Genomic DNA, 27,475 nt, shown 5'->3' with positions numbered 1-27,475 from the left:
CTGGGTTTTTATTCAACTAAAACTTGCCTCCAAGCCAGGAATTCAAAAATAAGCACCTGCCTTGAGGCCACTGGGAGCAACATCCAAGGGGTTGGGAAGCAACATGTTACTCCTGAGCCACTGGTTGGGGATCACTGCCCTAGAATCATATTGAACCTGTGATGGCTGCAGAATTACAGACAGTATCATGAGTGCACTCTCCATTGTTCCTTTATTTATTTATATAAAGTCATGCCAAATAACAAGATAAAGAAAATGTTATATATAATCTTACAAATCTCATCATTCTTAATGGCTTCTCCTATTCTAGAAATTGAAAAATTGCTCCCAAATTGAGAAAAACAGCAGAGGAATGTCCAATTACCAACATTGGTGAAACAGCCATTGGCTAATGCTCCAGGCCCCTTGGCCAAAATAGTCAAAAGTCCCTCCCACACCCTGTGCCCAAAAAGAAATGCCATATGGGCCTCAAAACTGCCCTTAGATTTAATGCAGTGAGTTGTAGCTATATAATATAAATCGTACAGCATGTGATTGGTCACAATATAAATGATGCCAATAGAATGGTTCCCAAGAACACTAATAAACCTATCACGTAACAACTAAATATGTAACGAAATAAAGAAGGAACTTCCATAATACAGTACGGAGTGGAAAACAAAGGCTGGAGGCCTTTGGGTGACTGTTTTCCTTGAGTTCATATGGGCATTTAGTACAGACTGAGTAATTAACAGGAGATCTCTAACAAAGTCAGATGTTTCTAGAAAAAAAATCAAAATGATTGGCCATAGAAGTATTTGGTGTTGTATCACATTTTATCATGCTGAAAAACGCATGGTGCTCATTAGTGATTTCAACACAACTAAATGGCCATTTATCCCTGCGTAGAGCAATATGGCAGCTGCCCATGCATAGACCAAACAAGCGAGTTTGCATTGCCCAAGAATGCTGAGGTGCTGTGAGCATCTTACTGTATATGTTAATAAAGAATAGATTGTTTTAATCCTTTTTTAAGGTTGAATTAGTTCTGGTCATTGGGTTGCAGTTTCCATCGATTGGGTGAAGTTTAGTCATCTTTTGTGGTACGGAACTCCGGCATGCTCCATACTCTACGGGCGGGTTCAGCTTCTCGCTCAACATCCTCAGAAATAGTCTTAATGTCACTCATGAAAGGATAGATTCGGGCTCTGGACTTGAAGGTGGTGAGGGACATGCTCATGGCTCTCTTTGTGGTCCACTGTCGCGCCAGTTTCTTGACCTCATCTTCCTCTTTCATTTTCTCAGCCGCTTCCTGCAGGACTGATCGAAAAAGGTGAGGAACCTCCTTGACATCTGGGTCATATTCTGCTACAATCTGCCTGAACCTGCATAATGGCCAAAGAGAGAAATGTTATGTGGAGGAAGAATTAGCTGGTAGAAGGTGTTTGACGCACCTTTGTAAGCAATGTCCTGCCTATATGAAATGCCACTGTAATTCAATATATCTGACCTTTGCCTTGTATAACATTCTGATGCATGTTCTATACAAACACTGGCCAAACTGGACTCACTACAAGCCTAGTTTCTCATGGGAATCTGCTCAGAATAGAATATAGTTGGATATGTTGGCAAACCCTTGGCATCAGCATGTTCAAGAGAATTACAGACAAATGGACACTCTCCCAACATCTCCCTAGATCTCCCAAAAGATCCAGGTGTTCGTTTGACTGGCAAACTGGATGTCACACTTTTTGGACAATGATGTTGCAAAATGCAACAATTTGCCACTATTCTTCTCTTTACTGACCTTTCTGGGGGATATCCTAATTTGTGCTTTCCCTGTTGAAAGGGTTGTTGGTTTCATCCATTTGCATTCTAAATCTTGCATGGGCCTATAGGCTGAATAACAAACACACTCAGGCTCATTTATCAATACTGGGCAAATTTGCCCATGGCACGAAACCCACAACAACCAATCTGTGCTTGGCTTTTTTTCAGCATCCAGCTGCAGATAGAAAAATGAATGCAACAAATTGATTGGTTGCCATGGGTTACTGCCCATGGGCTAATTTTCCCAGTGTTGATAAATTACCCTCACTGAGTTTTTATAGAAATTGGCTTTCAATATTTAATGTGCAAATACAGATAAAAGCACCTGAACCAAAGCTGGCTGCATGTGATATCTACTGAACAGAACATTGGATTCATTAGAGAATTGCTCTACATAAAGTTATGTCAGACTTTTTATGTTGAACAATTTGCATTTGTTAAATGTGCGTTATAAAGCAGAGTGCAAGGAGGCCCCAAGGTGCAATTAATAGGAGGATAGTCTAAAACTTCTTAGACTATTATACATATATATCCTATTCCCACTGAACAAACTCTGCTGTAAGAGAGGAACCTCCAAGTTTGAGGCTGTGTACACTGATCAGTGTCCATCTTGATTTCTACAGTTACCCAAGCAGCCCACCCAGATGAGACTGAATGCACATTCACCCAGGAGGTGTCATTATATGTCTATGGGGCAGATTGCTAAATCTGTAGAGAGGATCCAGGAACAAGGAGAAGATGTGATGCTCCTACACTAATACCCCAGGCCAGTGCAGTTTCCAGCAAACAGGAGCACCAGGCCAGGATCTTGGGTAAGCAATTATAATCACTGGGGAAAGCCTAATATTTTCCATACATGAGCCACTGAAAGCAGGTGAATCGTCCCTTCCAGATTGAGATGTCTCTCACTGAACCTATGAGTGGTGCCCACTGATATGCCTGCCCAACTAATATATGGCCAAAAATCAGCTAGAAAGCTATCTGGTAGGTATCTCAATCCAGTCAGGTGAGTACAACATCAGCATGTGGATGTTTTCCTTTCCCAACAGATCTCCGTAGGACACCAGTATGATCCAATATTTGGCCAGGAGGGGCCAAAAGATTTATTTATTTGCCAAGCTGTATGGTCAGTTTCAGTAATAGGCTTCATGTTAGCACCTCATTCCTTCAACTACGGACAAGGCAATGGCATTGCACAGCTGTAACTAGGTTACTAGTCTGTATATTATTGTGGTGGAAGGTATTGTTATGATAATTATTTATCAGTGTTTTGTAACTATGTCCACCCACCTAAGCTATTTAAATATAAACTTCAAAAAGAAATACATAATAAAATGCTCTGATGTTGGTCTTTGCATTCAGATAAAAGCGTTATATTCAGCCAGCTGTCCAACATCAAACCCTAATTAGCAAGGATTATGAGTTTATTTTTATCTACCTCCTGTGTACAAAGTACCTTACCCTGTATTATCCCATAAATGGTAAAACCCCATTATAGGGAAACCTCACAGTGGAGCATCTTTCAGTGTATTCACTCAATTTCAGGGAATTTATTAGACAAGTAAGTCTCAAACTATGGAGCATGGGCAGTACAAATGTTATTGTATCAAATTGGTGATTGGTAACCAGGCCAGAAGGCAACAGCAATATCAATAATTAAATATGACTGGCTGCCCTTTAAGCATCTAATCACTTTTTAATACATAGTACAGGTATGGGATCCCTTATCCGGAAATCAATTATCCATAAAGCTCCGAATTACGGAAAGGCCATCTCCCATAGATTCTATTATAAGCAAATAATTCTAATTTTTAAAAATTTCCTTTTTCTCTGTAATTATAAAACAGAACCTTGTACTTGATCCCAACTAAGATATAATTACCCCTTATTGGGGGCAGAACAGCCCTATTGGGTTTATTTAATGGTTAAATGATTCCCTTTTCTCTGTAATAATAAAACAGTACCTGTACTTGATCCCAACTAAGATATAATTACCCCTTATTGGGGCAGAACAGCCCTATTGGGTTTATTTCATGGTTAAATGATTCCCTTTTCTCTGTAATAATAAAACAGTACCTGTACTTGATCCCAACTAAGATATAATTACCCCTTATTGGGGGCAGAACAGGCCTATTGGGTTTATTTAATGGTTAAATGATTCCCTTTTCTCTGTAATAATAAAACAGTACCTGTACTTGATCCCAACTAAGATATAATTACCCCTTATTGGGGCAGAACAGCCCTATTGGGTTTATTTCATGGTTAAATGATTCCCTTTTCTCTGTAATAATAAAACAGTACCTGTACTTGATCCCAACTAAGATATAATTAACTTTTTGGAAGCAAAACAAGCCTATTGGGTTTATTTAATATTGAAATGATTTTTAGAAGATTTAAGTTAAGGAGATCCAAATTACAGAAAGATCCCTTATCCGAAAAACCCCAGGTCCAGAGCATTCTGGATAACAGGTCCCATACCTGTAGCTGACTACTTGCACACATGAAATGAAAAAAAGAAGGAACAGTTCCCTATTCATTAATAATGGGATGGCATTTGGCACAGGTGTAGGGTAGAAACCAGCATGGTGGCCGTACCTGAGAATGATAGGGCCGCAGTACGATGGGTGCACCTTGCTGCATGCATCCTCCAGTTGCAGCCTTTCTCCGGGGCTGATATCGAAGCTGTGCTTGGGGTAACTGACCAGCCAGCTGTAATCCACTCCCGTCTTAATCTTCCGATACTCGTTTTCTTTATCCCGCTGTAGCCTCTCGGCCTGCTTTATCTGCCAGCCCAGCTCCATCATGAGTGTGTCCACTACCATGTCATTGGGGTTTCGTGAGGGAAGCCGTAACTGGGAATCGCTCCATCGGAACCAAGAAGGGAAAGCCATGGCTCGCTGGATGAAGGACACATGAACAAAGATGTCAGCGTATAATGGGAAAACATACTTTATTTTCTTTTAGGATTTATTATGGTTTAGTTACAGAGTTACATATTAAATTTGGGATGAAAAAAAGACAAATGTCCATCAAATTCAACCCTTCCAAATGATCCCCCAGTGCATCTATACACATACACATATACATATAGAGGCCTTATATCAGGGGGCTCAAACTCAATTTACCTGGGGGCCGCAGGAGGCAAAGTCAGGATGAGGCTGGGCCGCATAAGGGATTTCACAAAAAAAAGTCGTGAGCTGCTGATTGCGGAAATGACGTTACGCCATCATAACAGTTATTATGGGAAGACGTTCTGTGTGCACAATTAGCTGCTAACGTCTTCCCATAATAACTGTTATGATGGCATAACGTCATTTCCGCAATCAGCAGCTCCCGCCCGCCATGCCTTGCATTATCCCTTGAATCGCAATAAAAATCGCGATCCATTTATTCGGCGTTGGTGCGGGCCACAAAATATTGTACCGAGGGCCGCAAGTGGCCCGCGGGCCGCGAGTTTGAGACCCCTGCCTTATATACTGATACCTGAGGCTTCTTGCTGCCCCTGGTAACTTTGGGGGTGCTGCTGCCTGAGGCGAGTTTCTTAAAGGAACAGTAACACCAAAAAAATGAAAGTGTTTTAAAGTAATTAAGGCAAATGTACTGTTGCCCTGCAGTTATAAAACTGGGGTGTTTGCTTCAGAATGGCTACTATACTTTATAGAAATACCCTGCTGTGTAGCCATAAGGGCCAATATTCAAGCCGAAATAGGGATAAATGGCACAGGTTATATAGCAAATAACAGATAAGCTCTGTATAATACAATGGAATACAACACGGTTCTTATCAGCTATCTCCTATGTAACCTGGGCCTTTTCTCCTTTTTCAGTTTGAATGGCTGCCCCCTTGGTTACATAGCAGCTTATTTATATAAACTATAGCTGCCTTTCTAAAGCAAACACACCAGGTTTACCCGTGTAGGACACTAGTACATGATAATTCAATTACTTTAAAACGATCATTCTTTTGGTTTTAATGTTTCTTTAACCCGCCTCATGGCAGCAGCACCTTTAGGAGATAGTGACCCCAGAAATTATACAATTTGTACATCCATGGTAACACTTTGCATGTTGTTTATAGTTTTTTCTTAAGATTATGTGTCCAATATTTTTACATTACTTATTTGACCCCCATGTTCCTCTATGAGGGGGCGGCCATATTTGTGTAGCAGGAGTCTGTTAGCATTAGAAGCTGTAACTGACAGGCTGACAGTCAGGTTGGCAAAACAGTCAGGTTTAGGGACTTGAAGCAACAATTACTTACAACAGCAGCCCAATCAGTGAAAAACAACACAACAATTTTTAGTGTCAGTGTCGCTTTAACATCACACCCCCAGATCCTCCAATACAGTAATACAGAGAGGGGAAGAACCGCAGACACTCCAGTAGGAAAACTGGAAAGGTAATTACAGTGTTATGTAAGGGACCTGAATTCTCTGGTAAACACGTCCCAGTGGGCTGACACCAGCGCCACACGTGTAATTATTTGTAGTCTCATCTGGAAATGGAGAAGATATGTGAGCAGCCAACAAACAACAGTGTGCTAAAGCATAATAATAACAGGTACATGGATGATAAAGGTAGATAGTTAATAGATAAATCATTGATACAGACTGATCATGTTGATGAGTGTCCTTTGCACCAGTGGAGCTTACAGTCATACAGGGTCAGCATGTCAGAAGCCAATTAACTTGCCAGTATGTGGAAGGAAAGTGGAGGAGTGGCCAAGGGAGACCCACAGGCCTGGACTGGCAGTCAGTGCAGGTTCGGACTGGGTCTGCTGAGTACTGGAAAACTTTCCAGTGGCCCCTGGCCCTGATGGGCCCCACAAGCCCAGACCTGATCCCTACCCGCAGCCCCAGTGGGCCCTGCACCCCCAGTCTGACCCTGAGTCTGTGAGATGCCATAGACAGTCGCTATTTATTGGGCTGGGGGCTGTTTGGGTTTCTGTGTACTGGAAATGCCAGGGTCTATTTTGAATTCCAGTCCAGACCTCGAGACACACAGACTCAATCCCTGAGCAAGGCCAAACAAAACAAAGGATGGCCCTCACAGCTTTGTATCAGTAGGCGTTTATCACTTCCCTCTCCAGCCCTTTTTGCATCACTTGACATATAACCCAGTTATTTATAAACAGATCACTGATTCCAAGACGGCATTAATAGGCCATGTGAGGAGCTAAGCTGGCATGGGCATTAGCGCGGGCATAAACAAGCTCTGCCGTCTGCATCAGATTTGTGCTCCAGAGACATCAGATTACCCCGACCTTTCCCCTTAATTCTTCCAACCTTAATGCTGATTAAATCAACTGTGAAATAATTAGAGTGCAATATGGAAATGCTGTTTACTATCCGTGCTTGGGAACCACTGCTTTATAGGGTTCCCTTTATAAACTGTACTCTGGCATCAAGCCACGGTTACGTATAGCTGTAAACTGTTCCAGCACTTTCCATGTTGTTCCAGCAGCTGCTTCAGTGCATTTATCTGTCTCACAGGGCTGCATTATAAGGTTGCCCTACTGGAGGCCCAGAGGCCAGATGTCTCAATAATGATGGCCTACAAACTGCCCAAGGGATACACAGACTTATTTTGTGTGACGTCATAATGTTATAATTCTGCCCCTAAACATTTGCTCTGTTGATTATTTAGTGCTCCTTGTGACGCACAGAGGTTTAGCCTACTATGTGGAACAGTGGTGAGTTTAGAGCCATATGGTTAACTAAGCTGCCCAAGGCTGATTGCTCCTGCGAGCTCCAATTAATGTGGGATTTAGGCAACAGTGTGTGTATAGGAGACGGTGCAATGCAATATCCTTCCCTCTGACCAAATGTATTTACCAATTGCACTGTCCTGTGGCTTCCAATGCAAATCCAGCTTCTTGCTAGGAACCCCTTTACAGCGTATAGATATTGTAGAATGGGTTGCTGAAGTATAATGGTTGCTGGGCATCAAACATATACAGAATCAGACTGACTGGCCAGATAACCCACTGGCCCCAGGTCCTGGTGGGTGCCAGCCAAACATTTCCATCAGCCAAACATTTCCCACAATCCCTTATTTCCACTTTAGGACAATATACTACCAATAACATTGAGCACCACCTACATCTAATTGTGGGACCTTGCTGTCAGGTTCTCTAGTCTACAGGGCCCCAGTCCAACACTGTCTCTTAATTGCATCATATTGGACAACTGGTATGACCATATCCTAAAAGTTTTACTCTTAATAAAAAAAATCTTAAATAATATCTAGACCTAAACCATGCTGTATGTATCGCTGCAAAATAAAAATGATTTCTTTTGGAATGATGGCACTAGAAAGACATATGAAAGCTCCTCTGAGTCATACTACATGAAAAATAGCTTAATAAAAGCAGCTTAAAAGTGTCAGGTCTGCGTTCTAAATACGAACATTAGTCATTGTCAGCAGCCATAGTCTGAATCTAAATTATCTGTAGTCTTGGTGACCAGGATTCACTGTATTATTAGTTCTGAAAAAGAGTTATACATTAGCGTATGAAGATGTGTAAGATAAATACTAAATCGCTGACCCTGCCCCAGTCTGTAGGAAAGGGACGAAACAATATCTTGTAGTACACAGGGATGGTCATATTATATATTTACTATACAGTGATTCACATCACTAGTTCCAAATCAGTTCATGCAGTGTCCCTTTGTTACACTTGTTTGGCAGATAATCCCATACTGTAGGTCTTCAACTCCAGGGAAATCAAAGCTGTATTTAGAGGCCCAGCCTGAGGCCAGTTAGGGTGACAGTCAGGGAAAATACTTGATTGCTGCCCCACTTAAGCTGGCCATACACATTACCACCACGTTACAATTCACGCAGGAAACATCGTTCGTTCCCTCCATTGACGTTCAGGGCTGAATTGTCATATATAGAGGTAGGAACAATTCTACCCCTATCTAATGATTTAGCCCTAAACGCAGCTTTTACTCGGGTGCCTTACACGGTGCCTGACCAAAATCTTTTGTCCCATCTGATCCGATATTCGAAGCTTTTGCGATATCAGTTGCCTCATCGATCTGCTATACACACACCGAATATTGTACGAAACCTAGTTTCATACAATATCGGTGCGTGTATGGCCAGCTTTACTCTTGGAGGCTCAATCTGAATTCAGATTAATGTATGTAACATTTACATGTATATATATATATATATATATATATATATATATATATACAAGTGCAGTAGAGGCCAGCACTCTCAGGACTTCAAAATAATATCATCAGAAAAAATAAAGGTTTACAAAAAGTATTCCAGCATGGTTTTTTATTGTCCGACGTTTCAGTTCCAAACAGTAAGAAAGTTCCTGTGTGGAACCGAAACGTCGGACAATAACAAACCATGCTGGAATACTTTTTGTAAACCTTTATTTTTTCTGATGATATTATTTTGATTTATTAAGTCCTGAGAGTGCTGGCCTCTACTGCACTTGTATTTGTATTTTTTGCATTAGCACCCGGGCATTTATTCCTCTGTATGTGGTGTGCTACCCCTGCTGGGACTATATATATATATATATATATATATATATATATATATGTGTTTGGGGGGCATCATGAACAAATATAGGACAAAAAGTAGGGTACTTAAGTTTTACTGCGAAAAGTTCACAGGCTACAATACACTCAAGGGTGAACTTTTGCCTAATGGTGATGATGATGTGCACCATTATGCACGATACAAAATCACTTAGATGCATGCAAGGGGTTCTTAAACAGTTACACTGATTTACACTTGCAATAATGAGCAATTACATTTTCCAGAGAACTACACGTTGGCCTTTGCAGGGCTTGCCCTCAGGTTCCAACAATGAAGTTTACAAGGCTCTTTCCAGAACAATATTATGGAAACCCTCTTCACTTGTCTACAAACACGGGTCCCTTAACTGATGGGGATTGCTTAGCCAGGTCTCCAACCCTACTCACACTCCTGTGTGTATTTGAAAGTAGGATCACACTCTCCACTAGCTACCATAGGGCTCATTAGCTACCATAGGGCTCATTAGCTACCATAGGGTTCATTCTTCACAGGGACCTCCTAGTTTCTGCCTTTGCACTACTTCACTGAGAGGGTCTCCAACAGAAAGATGGACTTTTATTGCCTTTTATTTATACATCAGGGGGTCACATGTCACCAGTTAGTCCATGATAGTGCTGCTCTGGGAAACACTATCATGACTGCTGTATTCCATGCCATTTTGCTGTGGGGAACCATAAATACATAATGTAGGAAATCATGTCCACTCTATTTCTACACTTTACTCCTGTACTATCTGTACAGATCTCCTAATTAGGGACTTGTATGCATTGGCTGGAGTCATCTAGATCAGGGATCCCCAATCTATTTTACTTGTAAACCACACTCAAATGTAAAAAGTGTTGGTGAGCCACACAAGCATGAAAAAAGTCCTTTGGGGATGCCACATAAGGACAGTGATTGGCTATTTGGTAGCCCCATGTGGCCTGCTGGCCCGCAGGAGGCTTTGCTTGGAGAAAAACTGAGCGTCCAAAACTTGTCTTCAAGCCAAAGATTTAAAAAATGGGCACCTACTTTGAAACAATATTAAAGGGGGTGATGAGCAACATGTTACTCCCGAGCCACTGGTTGGGGATCACTGTCCTAGACATATATTTTGGATTCTGACACTGAAAGGGTTAACCACCTTCCTCCAGATGCAAATAAAATGTTCTAGTCTGCTTTTAATGACTCTATGGGAAACAAACCCTATGAAATACAGGTATGGGACCCATTATCCAGAATGCTCAGGACCTGGGGTTTTCCAGATAAGGGGTCTTTCTGTAATTCGGCTCTCCTACCTAAAGTCAGCTAAAAACATTATTTAAACAGTAATTAAATCCAATAGGACTCTTTTGCCTCCAATAAGGGGTAATTATATCTTAGTTGGGATCAAGTACAGGTACTGCTTTATTATTACAGAGAAAAGGGAATCATTTAACCATTAAATAAACCCAAAAGGGCTGTTCTGCCCCCAATAAGGGGTAATTATATCTTAGTTGGGATCAAGTACAGGTACTGCTTTATTATTACAGAGAAAAGGGAATCATTTAACCATTAAATAAACCCAACAGGGCTGTTCTGCCCCCAATAAGGGGTAATTATATCTTAGTTGGGATCAAGTACAGGTACTGTTTTATTATTACAGAGAAAAGGGAAGCATTTAACCATTAAATAAACCCAATAGGACTGTTCTGCCCCCAATAAGGATGAATTATATCTTAGTTAGTACAAGGTACTGTTTTATTATTACAGAGGAAAAGGAAATCATTTTTAAAAATGTGAATTATTTGATTAAAATGGAGTCTATGGGAGATGGCCTTTCCGTAATTCGGAACTTTCTGGATAATAGGTTTCCGGATAAGGGGTCCGATACCTGTATGAGTAAGGAGTATTGCTGAGGACCCCATCACACATTCACACAAAACCCCTATACACCTAAACCCCCAGCAGGGACTGAGTCTGCTGTCTCTTGTTTAGCCCCCAGGAAAGTATATTTATATATAAAGAAAGAAATGACTACAAGTCAGTTGCTTGCTAGCTGAAAGGCAAACTAGTACACAAATACATTGGAAACAGGCTGGCATAAATCAATAGATAATATAGAATTTACCTTTGATGTAACAAAAATATGGAGAATTATCTGTGCAGCCTTTTTGCTTGTTATCCAGACCCCCTTGTCCTGCTCTCCCCAGATCCAGAGATCAAGGAGCTTCTCTCGTCAGGCATGTTCCATGGAGCCACAGGTGTGAGGAAGATGAAGGAGGGGACTTTAGCTCCACAGGTACATGATTATAAGAGCGGGGATGATAAATATTATCCTCTGATGTTGCACTGGGTGTATGCGACGATGCTCAGCTCTCTGGTTATAAACAAAGCTCAGTAGGATTCACGTGTTGAGGAGCAGTGAGTGCAGCAGGCAGAGTGGCTCCAGTTATTGAGGGATAATATGTGTAATCAGTGAGAGGCATTAACCCAAGTGCATTACTTCTTAAAGCAGATTAGCAGAGACTGGGGGTAGTCGGGGTTAGGGGATCTATAGCAAAGGCAAGAGTCCAGCCCTGGCTAAGGGACTAAGGGAGTGACTTCAACTCCAGCAGATATTCCGCTATAGGCAAGATGGCAAGTCAGCCGAGATTCATAAGCAGGATGATAAAATTAAAGGCACACATCAATTCCCTGCCTCTGTTTAATCCTCTTAAGTCATAAATAGCTGCCATAAATATTTCCCTTACATAACTGATCCAGATTTCATGAAATGATCAACTTTAAAGAAGTGTATCGCTTCTTCTCCTTTAATTGCATCGGATAAAATATTACAAAAAAGATCAAATATATATTTTTGCTCTTTATGTGTTTCTTTAAGAGGGAAAAGTTCAACAAACAAATCACAAACATTTGATTTCCAAACTGTTTTTTTTTTTTTATTGACTCTTCTTCTTTAAACAAGGGAATGGAAGAGCACGTTCTATGTCTGATATCTGTCTAAATGCAGAGTGTTACATCCATTTTTATGCTAAGAGGGAATAAAGACTCCCCCGCTGCTGTGGTTTAGTTATATAGTTGCCTAGCTGCAGCTTTCCCTAGTGCAAGGCGCATTTATTATCCTACTGAGGCTCCAAGCTAAACCTGACTGCACCCCTTCCTTTCCTATTTACCTGTAAAGCTGGACCCTGCTGTGTCTTCCTTCTACATTATCTAATCTTGGGCACCAAGAAGGTAACAGGCTCTAGGGTTCAAAGGGCACACTTTCCCCATTAGGCCAGGGCATTATACATCCACCATTCATCTCAACAGGCCACATAGCACAACTATGATGTTACATGACAGGCCACTGCATTGTGGCATCACTCTGCTATAAATACAGGAATAGACTGAGACAGAGATGCCCAACTGACATTTACACCTGCCCAACTATTTCCCTTTTACATCATACTGAGTGATATACAAAGCATAGAACAACCCCTAGATAGATGGACATTAGGACCGGCTGAGTAAAGCTGCCATTAGTGGGTCCAACCAAGAGTGACTCCATGACTCCAGTGACTCCATGGGGCCCTGCATAAAAGTGGGGCCTCATAAGCCAGAATTTTAGCTAGAAAGCAGGACAGACATTATATTGGGGAAATCCTTTAGATCTTATTGGGTCCCACCCAGCGATGGACATGTCTATTCCTGTTTCTATGATAAGTCCTAGACCATGTAACAGCTATAACAGTTTCAATAGTGAAAACAGCAGCACTCTGGTTATTTTGAAAACAGTGACTTTTACTTACTGTAAGTGCAAAAGGCAACGTTTCGGGCTTCAATCCAGCCCTTTATCAAGCCTAATAATACAAATACAATAAAGTGTTCAATACCCGCAGGAAGAGGAGGGACCATCACTGCTGCCCTCCATTTAACCCATACTATTCAGTGCACAAATTTTTTTATACAAAAACCAAAGTGTGATTCCATAATCTGAATATAATACAATCATGAATATTCTGTGGTAAATAAAATGTGACAAGTTGCCCCAAATATATAAGGACAATAATAAATATCTTACTTCAATGCATTTCCATCAACAAAAATTATTTATGGCTCCAATGCCAATAACAGCTATAACAGTTAGCACTGTCTACGTCTAATTGTCATGAAATCTAAATGCCAGGTTTGTTGTTAGACCCTTAGAATCCCAGTCCGCACTGCCCACCAACAACCAAAGGGCAATATGTTAGACAATTCTACTTACTGTATATATAAAGAGGCACAGCCAAATTTGTTTTACTTCTGTCCCTTGAGACCATTTATTGAACAATAATTTTCCTATAATGATCTGATCTAGAACAGGGAAATCTGTGCATATAATATATATATATATATATATATAATATTAATAGATATATTATTGTAATATAATTTCTAGAAGCATTTCAGTCTCACTGGGTTAATAATTAGTCTGTCTCCATGCTGGGACAGCAAAGCATTCAGTCTCAAGGGCCCGGGAATCCTTAGGGGATTCAGACAGACTGGGATTAAAGGATATCCTTGCCTGAATGTAGGGCTTTCAAACAAATTGGCAGACAAACTGGGCCACACTGATACTGTAATGTTCATATAGATAAAGTTATTTCATAGACAGGAATTGGTTTGTTGGTCAGTAACACCAGGAAAAGAAAATGTTCTATACGCATTGATACATAACTACCAAGGGTGTAAAGCTGACCATACACACACCGATATAATCATATAAAAATGGCTGTTTGAAAATGAAAAAGAGACTTTCCCAGCAACTTGGGCCCTGGACCGACGTGTAAATGGTTTCTTAAAAATTCTGTCCCCTTTAAATGTTTTGTGATGATGCTGTTACACAGGTGATACGGGGACGTGTGTTCTCTGCATCAGCACCAAATTGCTCCCAGGTACCACCTTTATCCCGAGGGACGGGGAAAATGCACCCGCGGGTGTCATTGTTTCCCTAAAGGAAAGCCGCAGGGGTAAAGAAGTTTATCATTTGATGCTGCCATGGAGACCAATCTAAGCCTATTTGTCTACAAATGAGTATTATGTGCTCGCAAAGCATGTCCAACACAGGCTACATGGAAACACGCAGGATCAGATTATCAGCACAGGAGGCGCTTAGTGAGGCAACTTTAACCCCTTCAGGGATAGTACAAATCCTTATCTATACAGTCTTATGTACATCCATTTCTTTAGCTTTACACTCCTGTGGTGTTTAAAGTACAACTTTATTCATATATTCTATGGGATAGGAGGCTGGGACTGGCAATACCAGTACAGGTATGGGATCCGTTATCTGGAAACCAGTTATCCAGAAAGTTCCAAATTATTGAAAGACCATCTCCCATAGATTCCATTATAAGCAAATAATTCTAATTTTTTAAAAATGATTCCCTTTTCTCTGTAATAATAAAACAGTACCTGTACTTGATCCCAACTAAGATATAATTACCCCTTATTGGGGGCAGAACAGCCCTATTGGGTTTATTTCATGGTTAAATGATTCCCCTTTCTCTGTAATAATAAAACAGTACCTGTACTTGATCCCAACTAAGATATAATTACCCCTTATTGGGGGCAGAACAGCCCTATTGCGTTTATTTAATGGTTAAATGATTCCCTTTTCTCTGTAATAATAAAACAGTACCTGTACTTGATCCCAACTAAGATATAATTACCCCTTATTGGGGGCAGAACAGTCCTATTGGGTTTATTTAAGGGTTAAATGATTCCCTTTTCTCTGTAATAATAAAACAGTACCTGTACTTGATCCCAACTAAGATATAATTACCCCTTATTGGGGGCAGAACAGCCCTATTGCGTTTATTTAATGGTTAAATGATTCCCTTTTCTCTGTAATAATAAAACAGTACCTGTACTTGATCCCAACTAAGATATAATTACCCCTTATTGGGGGCAGAACAGTCCTATTGGGTTTATTTAAGGGTTAAATGATTCCCTTTTCTCTGTAATAATAAAACAGTACCTGTACTTGATCCCAACTAAGATATAATTACCCCTTATTGGGGGCAGAACAGCCCTATTGGGTTTATTTAATGGTTAAATGATTCCCTTTTCTCTGTAATAATAAAACAGTACCTGTACTTGATCCCAACTAAGATATAATTACCCCTTATTGGGGGCAGAACAGCCCTATTGCGTTTATTTAATGGTTAAATGATTCCCTTTTCTCTGTAATAATAAAACAGTACCTGTACTTGATCCCAACTAAGATATAATTACCCCTTATTGGGGGCAGAACAGTCCTATTGGGTTTATTTAAGGGTTAAATGATTCCCTTTTCTCTGTAATAATAAAACAGTACCTGTACTTGATCCCAACTAAGATATAATTACCCCTTATTGGGGGCAGAACAGCCCTATTGGGTTTATTTAATGGTTAAATGATTCCCTTTTCTCTGTAATAATAAAACAGTACCTGTACTTGATCCCAACTAAGATATAATTACCCCTTATTGGGGGCAAACCAATCCTATTGGGTTTATTCAATATTTAAATGATTTTTGGCAGACTTCAGGTATGGAGATCCAAATTATGGAAAGATCCCTTATCCGGAAAACCTCAGGTCCCGAGCATTCTGGATAAAGGGTCCTATACCTGTACTATTAATTTGTTAATTTGATCTACCACTCCCTGCCCCCTAGCAAAATTCCCTGGACAGTAACTTTTTGCTTTTCCAAATGTTATTATTGATATTTTAACACTAACCATTAGACAAGTATATCTAGTATAAATAAATCTAAAGCAACTGGACTTGTTTTGTTGCTTTAGATTTATTTATACTAGATATACCATGACCTGGATGAATGAAAATCTTCATAGACATTAGACAAGTAGAAACATTACATTATTACAAATCGGCGTATGAAAGGAAACAGAGAACAGAGAGTACCAAAATAGCCGTAAGGACATATCAATTCAATAGTTACCAGATATTTATCAAAACAATCTATTTAACTTTGTCTCTGCTTAAAGTAAAAGCATTGACCTAGTTTTGTGTTTTGTTAAAGTTTTACCACTATAATTAAATCAGTTGAGGGGAAGATAATGCCCAGAATGTGGAACATTTAAGGGGAGGGGGGCTATGTTTTGGAATTACACACACATGTTTGTATTAATGTCATGTCTGCTGCTTTTAACCCTTTCACTGCCAGCCGTTTTGAACAAAGCGGAACTTCTACTGCCAGACAGTTTTTGAACATTTTGCACTGTTTCACTTTAGGGGCCTTTCCTTGGGGGGACTTTTAGTTTACCCAGGAAAACAATATATTGTTTTTTTCAGGACAACCTAAGCTTTTAAAATATGGTAGAATTTTTGTGTAATTCCAATTTTGTAACAAGATATAGGCTTCTAAATGTCTAAAAAATGAAAAAAAATTATATTTTCCATAATATAAACACACATACCAGAAACAAAAATTATTTTATGCATGAAAATACACCTGATTTGGAAATTCCCATGTCTCCTGAACGTGCCAATACCAAATATATATAGTTTTATGGAGATTTCTCACTTGTATAGGTCACAAACTCCCAGCAGTAACCTACCAAATTTCCAAAGCACTGCTCCAGAAAGCTGCATACTTTAGATTTTAAGGCCAAAAATTCCGCTAACAGAAAGTTTATCCCAGAAAATTTTACATTTTTAGAAAGAAGAGATTCTGGGGAATCCAGAATAGGCACAACTGTCTGTCTACTCCAAACTATCAAGTCGCAATGCTTTCCTAAAGTTATTGGTTTTTATCAAAATTTGTGAAATTTTTTTAAAATCGCTTCAAAGCTTCCAGTCTATAGTATCTTAACTCCTAAAGGTCATAAAGTAACCAAATAAAACACCCTAAATATGAATGCCAGGGGTCCACTGAACAGTTTGATGCCCAATATGTATAGGTTTAGCTAAGTATGTGGCATGTAGGGGCCCCAATGTGAACATACCCCCATATGTACTGTCATTTCTGTCATTTCAGCTTCTGCAAAATCAACATTTACATCATTACATGTGGGATAATGCTAGTAAAAAGTACATTCACCCCAGAAAGCCATATATTTTTGGAAAGTACACATTCCCCCGAATCTAAAATGGGTACCCATGTCTTTCTACTCCACAGTACCAAGCCGCAAAGCTTTCCTAAAGTTGGCAATTTTGATAACATTTCCAAAAATCCACTCAAAGCTTCCAGTTTCCAGCATCTTATCTCCCACATAGCATTAGGTACCAAGATAAAACACCCTAAATATGAACGCCAGGGGCCCACTTAACAGTTTGATGCCAAATATGTATAGGTTTACCTAAGTATGTGGCATGTAGGGGCCCCAATGAGAACATACCCCCATATGATCTATCATTTCAGCTTCTGCAAAATCAATAAATTTACATCATTTATGTGGGATAATGCTAGTAAAAAGTACATTCACCCCAGAAAGTCATATATTTTTGGAAAGTACATATTCCCCCGAATCTAAAATGGGTACCCATGTCTTTCTACTCCACAGTACCAAGCCATAAAGCTTTCCTAAGTTTGACGATTTTTATGGCATTTCCAAAAATCACCTCAAAACTTCCACTATGCAGCATCTTATTTTCTACAGGTCATTAGGTACCAAGACAAAACACCCTAAATATGAACCCCAGAGGTCTACTGAACAGTTTGATGCCCAATATGTATAGGTTTACCTAAGTATGTGGCATGTAGGGGCCCCAATGTGAACATATACCCATATGTACTGTCATTTCTGTCATTTCAGCTTCTGCAAAATCAACATTTACATCATTACATGTGGGATAAAGCTAGTAAAAAGTACATTCACCCCAGAAAGCCATATATTTTTGGAAAGTACACATTCCCCCGAATCTAAAATGGGTACCCATGTCTTTCTACTCCAAAGTACCAAGCCGCAAAGCTTTCCTAAAGTTGGAAATTTTGATAACATTTCCAAAAATCCACTCAAAGCTTCCACTATGCAGCATCTTATTTTCTACAGGTCATTAGGTACCAAGACAAAACACCCTAAATATGAACCCCAGAGGTCTACTGAACAGTTTGATGCCCAATATGTATAGGTTTACCTAAGTATGTGGCATGTAGGGGCCCCAATGTGAACATATACCCATATGTACTGTCATTTCTGTCATTTCAGCTTCTGCAAAATCAACATTTACATCATTACATGTGGGATAAAGCTAGTAAAAAGTACATTCACCCCAGAAAGTCATATATTTTTGGAAAGTACACATTCCCCCGAATCTAAAATGGGTACCCATGTCTTTCTACTCCAAAGTACCAAGCCATAAAGCTTTCCTAAGTTTGACGATTTTTATGGCATTTCCAAAAATCACCTCAAAACTTCCACTATGCAGCATCTTATTTTCTACAGGTCATTAGGTACCAAGACAAAACACCCTAAATATGAACCCCAGAGGTCTACTGAACAGTTTGATGCCCAATATGTATAGGTTTACATAAGTATGTGGCATGTAGGGGCCCCAATGTGAACATATACCCATATGTACTGTCATTTCTGTCATTTCAGCTTCTGCAAAATCAACATTTACATCATTACATGTGGGATAAAGCTAGTAAAAAGTACATTCACCCCAGAAAGCCATATATTTTTGGAAAGTACACATTCCCCCGAATCTAAAATGGGTACCCATGTCTTTCTACTCCAAAGTACCAAGCCGCAAAGCTTTCCTAAAATTGGAAATTTTGATAACATTTCCAAAAATCCACTCAAAGCTTCCACTATGCAGCATCTTATTTTCTACAGGTCATTAGGTACCAAGACAAAACACCCTAAATATGAACCCCAGAGGTCTACTGAACAGTTTGATGCCCAATATGTATAGGTTTACCTAAGTATGTGGCATGTAGGGGCCCCAATGTGAACATATACCCATATGTACTGTCATTTCTGTCATTTCAGCTTCTGCAAAATCAACATTTACATCATTACATGTGGGATAAAGCTAGTAAAAAGTACATTCACCCCAGAAAGTCATATATTTTTGGAAAGTACACATTCCCCCGAATCTAAAATGGGTACCCATGTCTTTCTACTCCAAAGTACCAAGCCATAAAGCTTTCCTAAGTTTGACGATTTTTATGGCATTTCCAAAAATCACCTCAAAACTTCCACTATGCAGCATCTTATTTTCTACAGGTCATTAGGTACCAAGACAAAACACCCTAAATATGAACCCCAGAGGTCTACTGAACAGTTTGATGCCCAATATGTATAGGTTTACCTAAGTATGTGGCATGTAGGGGCCCCAATGTGAACATATACCCATATGTACTGTCATTTCTGTCATTTCAGCTTCTGCAAAATCAACATTTACATCATTACATGTGGGATAAAGCTAGTAAAAAGTACATTCACCCCAGAAAGCCATATATTTTTGGAAAGTACACATTCCCCCGAATCTAAAATGGGTACCCATGTCTTTCTACTCCAAAGTACCAAGCCGCAAAGCTTTCCTAAAATTGGAAATTTTGATAACATTTCCAAAAATCCACTCAAAGCTTCCACTATGCAGCATCTTATTTTCTACAGGTCATTAGGTACCAAGACAAAACACCCTAAATATGAACCCCAGAGGTCTACTGAACAGTTTGATGCCCAATATGTATAGGTTTACCTAAGTATGTGGCATGTAGGGGCCCCAATGTGAACATATACCCATATGTACTGTCATTTCTGTCATTTCAGCTTCTGCAAAATCAACATTTACATCATTACATGTGGGATAAAGCTAGTAAAAAGTACATTCACCCCAGAAAGTCATATATTTTTGGAAAGTACACATTCCCCCGAATCTAAAATGGGTACCCATGTCTTTCTACTCCAAAGTACCAAGCCATAAAGCTTTCCTAAGTTTGACGATTTTTATGGCATTTCCAAAAATCACCTCAAAACTTCCACTATGCAGCATCTTATTTTCTACAGGTCATTAGGTACCAAGACAAAACACCCTAAATATGAACCCCAGAGGTCTACTGAACAGTTTGATGCCCAATATGTATAGGTTTACCTAAGTATGTGGCATGTAGGGGCCCCAATGTGAACATATACCCATATGTACTGTCATTTCTGTCATTTCAGCTTCTGCAAAATCAACATTTACATCATTACATGTGGGATAAAGCTAGTAAAAAGTACATTCACCCCAGAAAGCCATATATTTTTGGAAAGTACACATTCCCCCGAATCTAAAATGGGTACCCATGTCTTTCTACTCCAAAGTACCAAGCCGCAAAGCTTTCCTAAAGTTGGCAATTTTGATAACATTTCCAAAAATCCACACAAAGCTTCCAGTTTCCAGAATCTTATCTCCCACATAGCATTAGGTACCAAGATAAAACACCCTAAATATGAACGCCAGGGGCCCACTGAACAGTTTGATGCCCAATATGTATAGGTTTACCTAAGTATGTGGCATGTAGGGGCCCCAATGAGAACATACCCCCCTATGATCTATCATTTCTGTCATTTCAGCTCCTGCAAAATCAACACATTTACATCATTATATGTGGGATAATGCTAGTAAAAAGTACATTCACCCAGAAAGTCATATATTTCTGGAAAGTACACATCCCCCCGAATCTAAAATGGGTACCCATGTCTTTCTACTCCAAAGTACCAAGCCATAAAGCTTTCCTAAGTTTGATGATTTTTATGGAATTTCCAAAAATCACCTCAAAACTTCCACTATACAGCATCTTATTTTCTACAGGTCATTAGGTACCAAGATAAAACACCCTAAATATGAACCCCAGAGGTCTACTGAACAGTTTGATGCCCACTGTACATAGGTTTATCAAAGCACATGGCACTTAGAGACCCCCAAATATACCTTGTGCACACTAATTTCATGGCTTATCTTTACCTAATTCATAAACACATGGCAGTTTTATGAGGGGTAGAAGCTGCAGAAATGTAGGGTGACCCCTAAAATCCCTATATTTTTGGAAAGTACACATTCTGACAATTCCAACAAGGGTAAAGAGTCCTTTCTACACCAAAGTACCAATCTGCAAAGCTTTTCTAAAGCTAGCGGTTTTTATGACATTTCAGAAAATCACATAAAAATATTGCAGTTTGCCGCATTTATCTCACACAATTTCTTGCATACAATGGAAAATCACCCCAAATAGGAACACCAGAGGCCTACTGAACAGTTTGATGCCCAATATGCATAGATATACCAAAGTCTGCGGTATGTACTGACCCCAAAATGAAAATAGCGCCTAAGGATTTCTCGCCTGCCAGCTCAGCTTTTGCACACAGAGCCCCCTGACAGCCTATTATATGCAGTAAGACCCCCAAACTACACAGGGCCCCCCAGAAAACCATATATTTTTGGAAAGTACACATTCTGACAAATCCAACAAGGGTAAAGAGTCCTTTCTACAGCAAAGTACCAATCTGCAAAGCTTTCCTAAATCTAGCGGTTTTTATGACATTTCAGAAAATCACATAAAAATATTGCAGTTTGCCGCATTTATCTCACACAATTTCTTGCATACAATGGCAAATCACCCCAAATAGGAACACCAGAGGCCTACTGAACAGTTTGATGCCCAATATGCATAGATATACCAAAGTCTGCGGTATGTACTGACCCCAAAATGAAAATAGCGCATAAGGATTTCTCGCCTGCCAGCTCAGCTTTTGCACACAGAGCCCCCTGACAGCCTATTATATGCAGTAAGACCCCCAAACTACACAGGGACCCCCAGAAAACCATATATTTTTGGAAAGTACACATTCTGACAAATCCAACAAGGTAAAGAGTCCTTTCTACACCAAAGTACCCATCTGCAAAGCTTTCCTAAAGTTAGTGGTTTTTATGACATTTGAGAAAATCGCATAAAAATGTTGCAGTTTGCCGCATTTATCTCACACAATTTCTTGCGTACAAAGGCAGCTCACCCCAAATAGGAACACCAGAGGCCTACTGAACAGATTGATGCCCAATATGCATAGATATACCAAAGTCTGCGGTATGTACTGACCCTAAAATGAAAATAGCGCATAAGGATTTCTCGCCTGCCAGCTCAGCTTTTGCACACAGAGCCCCCTGACAGCCTATTACATGCAGTAAGACCCCCAAACTACACAGGGACCCCCAGAAAACCATATATTTTTGGAAAGTACACATTCTGACAAATCCAACAAGGGTAAAGAGTTCTTTCTACACCAAAGTACCCATCTGCAAAGCTTTCCTAAAGTTAGTGGTTTTTATGACTATTGAGAAAATCACATGAAAATGTTGCAGTTTGCCGCATTTATCTCACACAATTTCTTGCGTACAAAGGCAACTCACCCCAAATTGGAACACCTAAGGCCTACTGAACAGATTGATGCCCAATATACATAGATATACCAAAGTCTGCGGTATGTACTGACCCCAAAATGAAAATAGCGCATAAGGATTTCTCGCCTGCCAGCTCAGCTTTTGCACACAGAGCCCCCTGACGGCCTATTATATGCAGTAAGACCCCCAAACTACACAGGGACCCCCAGAAAACCATATATTTTTGGAAAGTACACATTCTGATGAATTCAAAATAGGTAAAGTTATTTTTGTACACCAAAGTTACACATGGCAAAGCTACGCTAAAAACAGATCAGGAATACTAATATAGGGATAAAAATGTGCAAATCAATGAAACAACAAAATAAGTCACACAACAGCATAATTAGTGGTCAGAATATCTGATCCAATAGTCACGCTGTCAAAATAAACAGTTTTTGGGGGAAATAAAAAAAAAAAAAAGAAGTAAAATGAAAAAAAAATAAAAAATTTTTAAAAAAGTTTTTGGGAGTTTGTGTATACATGTGCACATGTAAAAGTTGTGTGACAGTGTGTATATGAGTGTATATGAGTGTATATGAGTGTATATGAGTGTATATAAGTGTGCAAAGTTGGAAAAAAAAAAAAATTACAAAAAAAAAAAACCTGTGCTAAATTGTGTTGTATGTGTGTATAAATGTGTATAAATGTATGTAAGTGTGTGTAAAAGTGTGTATAAACAAAAATAAAGTCACACTTACCTGTCCTGAAGATCAGATCGTTTCCCAGCTCCTCCATGCTGCAGCCGTCTGAAGGAAGTAGGTAGGAGGCGGCTCAGGGGGGAAGCAGGAAGCAGTACAAGCAGCAGATGCGATGCGATCGCATCTGCTGCTTGTAGGATGGTCCTGCGTCAATCGCATCGCAGGACCATCCCCCCCAACCCCCTCGGCTCATTGCCGAAGGGGTTTGGGGCACTTCTATCTCTCTGCACCGGCGGCTTTTGCCGCCGATGCAGAGAGAATGGCACAGGGAGGGAAAACGTAGGTACTACGGTGTTGGCAGGAAACTGCCTTTTTTAAAACAACGTAGTACCTACGTGGGTGGCAGGGAAAGGGTTAAAGTCTCTAAGTATATGAACCAAGCGTCTATAAAATATTCCTTTGTTTTTAATTTCCTTATCTAAAATGTACCGCTTCTGGCAGACCAGGTACAGGTATAGGACCCATTATCCAGAATGCTCGGGACCAAGGGTATTCCGGATAAGGGGTCTTTCCGTAATTTGGATCTCAACACCTTAAGTCTACTAAAAAATCAATAAAACATTAATTAAACCCAATAGGATTGTTTTGCATCCAATAAGGATTATTTATATCTTAGTTGGGATCAATTCCAATGTACCGTTTTATTTCTTCATAGAAAAAGGAAATCAGTTTTAAAATTCTGAATTATTTGATTATAATGGAGTCTATGGGAGACAGGCTTTCCGTAATTCGGAGCTTTCTGGATAACGGGTTTCCGGATAAGGGGTCCGATACCTGTATATGGATTTAGGGGCAGCTGCAAGAGCAAGAAATGCAAAATCCCCAATTTCAGGGTCAGACTGGGGGGGACTGCTGCTGCCCCAGTGTCCCCACACCCCCCAAAGTGCCCCGCTGGCCGTGTCCCCCGCAACCCCCTCAGGGGCCTCTGTTGTGCCCCACTAACCCTCCGCTGGGGCCCCCGCAACTCATCCCACATCCTCCCCTTCTGAGGACACCTTCGGGAAAGGAAGCAGTAACAGGAATTGGGGCCCACAAGGGCCGGGGCCCACTGGGTTTTTTCCCGGTATCCCGAACCTGCTCAATTTTGTCAACAAATTTCCTTTTAGTGACAGGATTAGTTTTACTTACTTCATATAAGGAGAGTTAGTTTTGTATGAAACGTGCCACCCCCCCCCCCAACAGTGGGAAGACCCATAACTGAAAGACTTGTTGATCACTTTGGCCTATGACTGCCTTCAGGTCTTACCATATGTAAACCATTATTGGCTTTGGGTCTGTATCAGTCAATACAGAATGCCCGTTCTGTTTTTTTGTACCAAGCCTGATATGGGTGACAACTATAATTTATGTGTCCAGATCTGACGGCCTAAGTTTAACAGTGGGACACCTATAAAATTTAGAGTATGAGCTGCAGAACTGAGGGGGCCTTTAGTTTAGGTTTTTAACAGCCCCAGTCATACATTATAAATCTCACTCACCAATAGCAATCTAGTGCTTAAAGCAGAGGAAAACTCACAGTTGTTGTTCTATCAGATCTCCAGGAGACGCTTCCACTCAGCCTGCTGGGAATGAGCGTGTACGTGCTCTCCTCGGAATGTCACAATATTTAGCTCCAGCAGAAAACGGAATGTGTTTCCCAAGGGTAACAAAGACAGATAAAGACAGTCGAGGTGCTTATCTCCTGCATTGCTGCCACATATTGTTTGAGCTTGTTCAGCCTTAATTATGGCTTGTTATTACCTGCATCTTCTCACCCTTACTCATGGTCCAATAGCAACATACAAATAAAAATAATGAATTTGAATTGACAATTGATTTTTTCATCCGGCACGTGTAAAATATTTCGGCATGTTTGCTATAATCTCTGGTGTCAGCAAACATATCGTAATTGTTGTCTGTGCAAAGGCCCATCCAGTCATTCAGGTTCAGTGGAGGTTCCATAGAAATTCATACTTCTTAGTAAAAGCATTGCCTAGATACACCGATACACAAGCTCTTTTTGGGGGGAATATTTTTGGACACTAATATCTAAACACACAGACACATCAGAAACAGCAGAAATAATTAATGCAGTATTATATTAAGTTGAATGAGATGATCACAGCTGACTAGTAATGCAGAGTATAGAAGAGCACAAGGTTCAAGTACAGTTGCATAGCTTGGTGGCCTTAAGGAAAAAAGGCTAAATCTCTAGGGGTGCCAAATGTTAGGAACCCCCCAGTGATTGGAATCACTTACCTGATACCCCCGGCCGGTGCTTCTGTTTGGAGAAAACTGCACTGCAAGTGAACATTCCTCATCCCAGGGCGGAAGAAGAAGGAAGAAGCAATGCTCACCCACATATACCCCGGCTGGTGCATTTTTCTCCTAACAGAAGCACCAGCGCAGGGTATTGGGTAAGTGATTACAATCACTGGGGGGTTCCTAACATTTTGGCACCCCCCCAGTGATTTAGCCTTTCCTTCTCCTTTACCTTCTTTGGTCTTGTTATGTGGGCTTTTTGATAGACCAAATCCAATAAAATGATACCCTTAATGGCCTATGGAGGTCTTAGTCTTGCTGAGGAGAATCATAATGATTTTAGAAATCACAACTTGTTTAAGGGTCTCTAGCTAGACAGTCCTGCTCTTAAACAAAAAAATGTGCTGATACTATGAAGGCCACAAAGTGTGTACACAACTAGTAGGTTGGTTAGCTCTCTTAAGACCTAGGATATACATAATGAGTGATGTGGAGGGTCAGGCTCTAGTGTAACTGACAAAGAGGGAAACCCAGCAAGTGTATGGCCACCTTTACTCTGCTTCCAGTCTTCTCTTTGTCTATGATGTTATGGACTCTGCTTCTGATTAACCACCTGCTCTTTAATCATAGGATGTGGTGGTGTAATGTCATTGTGGCCATGCCCAGTTAATAAGTTCTGTAAATTCCATAGGGCAGTGATCCCCAACCAGTGGCTCCTGGGCAACATGTCCCCAACCCCTTGGGTGTTGCTCTCAGTGCCCCCAAACCAGGGAGTTATTTTTGAATTCCTGACTTGGGGGCAAGTTTTGGTTGAATAAAAACAAGATTTCCTACCAAATAAAGCCCCTGTAAGCTGATAGGGTGCATAGAGGCTGCCTAATAGCCAATCACAGCCCTTATTTGGCTCCACCATGAGCTTTTATGGTGCTTGTGTTGCTCCCCAAGTCTTTACATTTGACTGTGGCTCACGAGTAAGAAAGGTTGGGGAGCCCTGCCATGGGGGAACCCAACAAAGATGCCCACTCTCTCCCTCTCTCTTTGCCCCAATAATTGTGCCTCCGACTGCAGTGGTTCATCAGTCCACTAGGATCAATGGCTTCAAGTTCGGAACAACTGAGGAATAGCTCTCACTGTACGGAGACAACATTTTCCTGTTTGGCTGATCCCAGGGTCTCTCTTAGGAAAGAGCTAGACATTATAAAACTCTGGCTTAAGATTCAACTGGGACAATTGAGTGCTCTTTCCTGTTCCTCTACTTGATTTGCCTCCAGACATAACCCCCAACGACAACATTAAGTTTAAATAACTCGGAATTACTATTACTTCTGATCTTATTCAATATACCACACTTAATCTAGATGAAGTGTGGGTCAAGCTCATGTTAGGGGCAGAAATAATAAACACAAAATATTTTTTTCCCCCAAAATTACTTTATGTCCTTCAGTACTCTCCAATGTACCTCCCTAACTTAATATTTACTAAAATCCAAGCCATAATCACACCCTTTATTTGGAACAATAGAGTTCCTAGATTTGCATGGAGAAAATGTACAGCTCCCATAGACATTGGAAGACTTGGCCAGGCATTGTAGTAATACAAAAAAGTTTTCTGAGGGATATTTACAAATCAAAAGTATAAAGAATGCAAAAAGGGTCCCAGTATCACGGGGGAACCACAACAAACTTACAAAATGAGATTTAAAAAACAGCTTTATTTATCCTCATATAAAATATATTAACCCCGCGCTTATTGGGCTTACACGTTTCATGCCCATATGGCACTTAGTCATAGGCAGTCATGAT

General features: G+C 40.2%; 1 protein-coding gene across 3 annotated transcripts; it reads right to left on the bottom strand.

The window, feature by feature from the left end:
- Positions 1-185: 185 nt before the first annotated feature.
- rd3 (retinal degeneration 3, GUCY2D regulator) lies at positions 186-25,048 on the bottom strand. Of its 3 annotated transcripts, none has more exons than XM_004914080.4 (3): positions 24,949-25,048; positions 4,405-4,706; positions 186-1,364 (listed from the first exon to the last, which is right to left on the bottom strand). In XM_004914080.4, the coding sequence occupies exons 2-3, from the start codon at positions 4,698-4,700 to the stop codon at positions 1,067-1,069; spliced, it is 594 nt and encodes a 197-aa protein (XP_004914137.1). In that variant the 5' UTR covers positions 4,701-4,706; positions 24,949-25,048; the 3' UTR covers positions 186-1,066. The 3 variants fall into 3 exon arrangements, with proteins under 3 accessions (XP_004914137.1, XP_002934741.1, XP_004914136.1); XM_002934695.5 differs by lacking the exon at positions 24,949-25,048 and adding an exon at positions 23,433-23,697; XM_004914079.4 differs by lacking the exon at positions 24,949-25,048 and adding an exon at positions 11,465-11,935.
- Between the last annotated feature and the right edge of the window lie 2,427 nt (positions 25,049-27,475).

The sequence above is a fragment of the Xenopus tropicalis genome, chromosome 5 (genome assembly GCF_000004195.4).
Source record: "Xenopus tropicalis strain Nigerian chromosome 5, UCB_Xtro_10.0, whole genome shotgun sequence".
Lineage (NCBI taxonomy): Eukaryota > Metazoa > Chordata > Amphibia > Anura > Pipidae > Xenopus > Xenopus tropicalis.
This window is presented reverse-complemented; position numbering and strand designations above follow the sequence as displayed.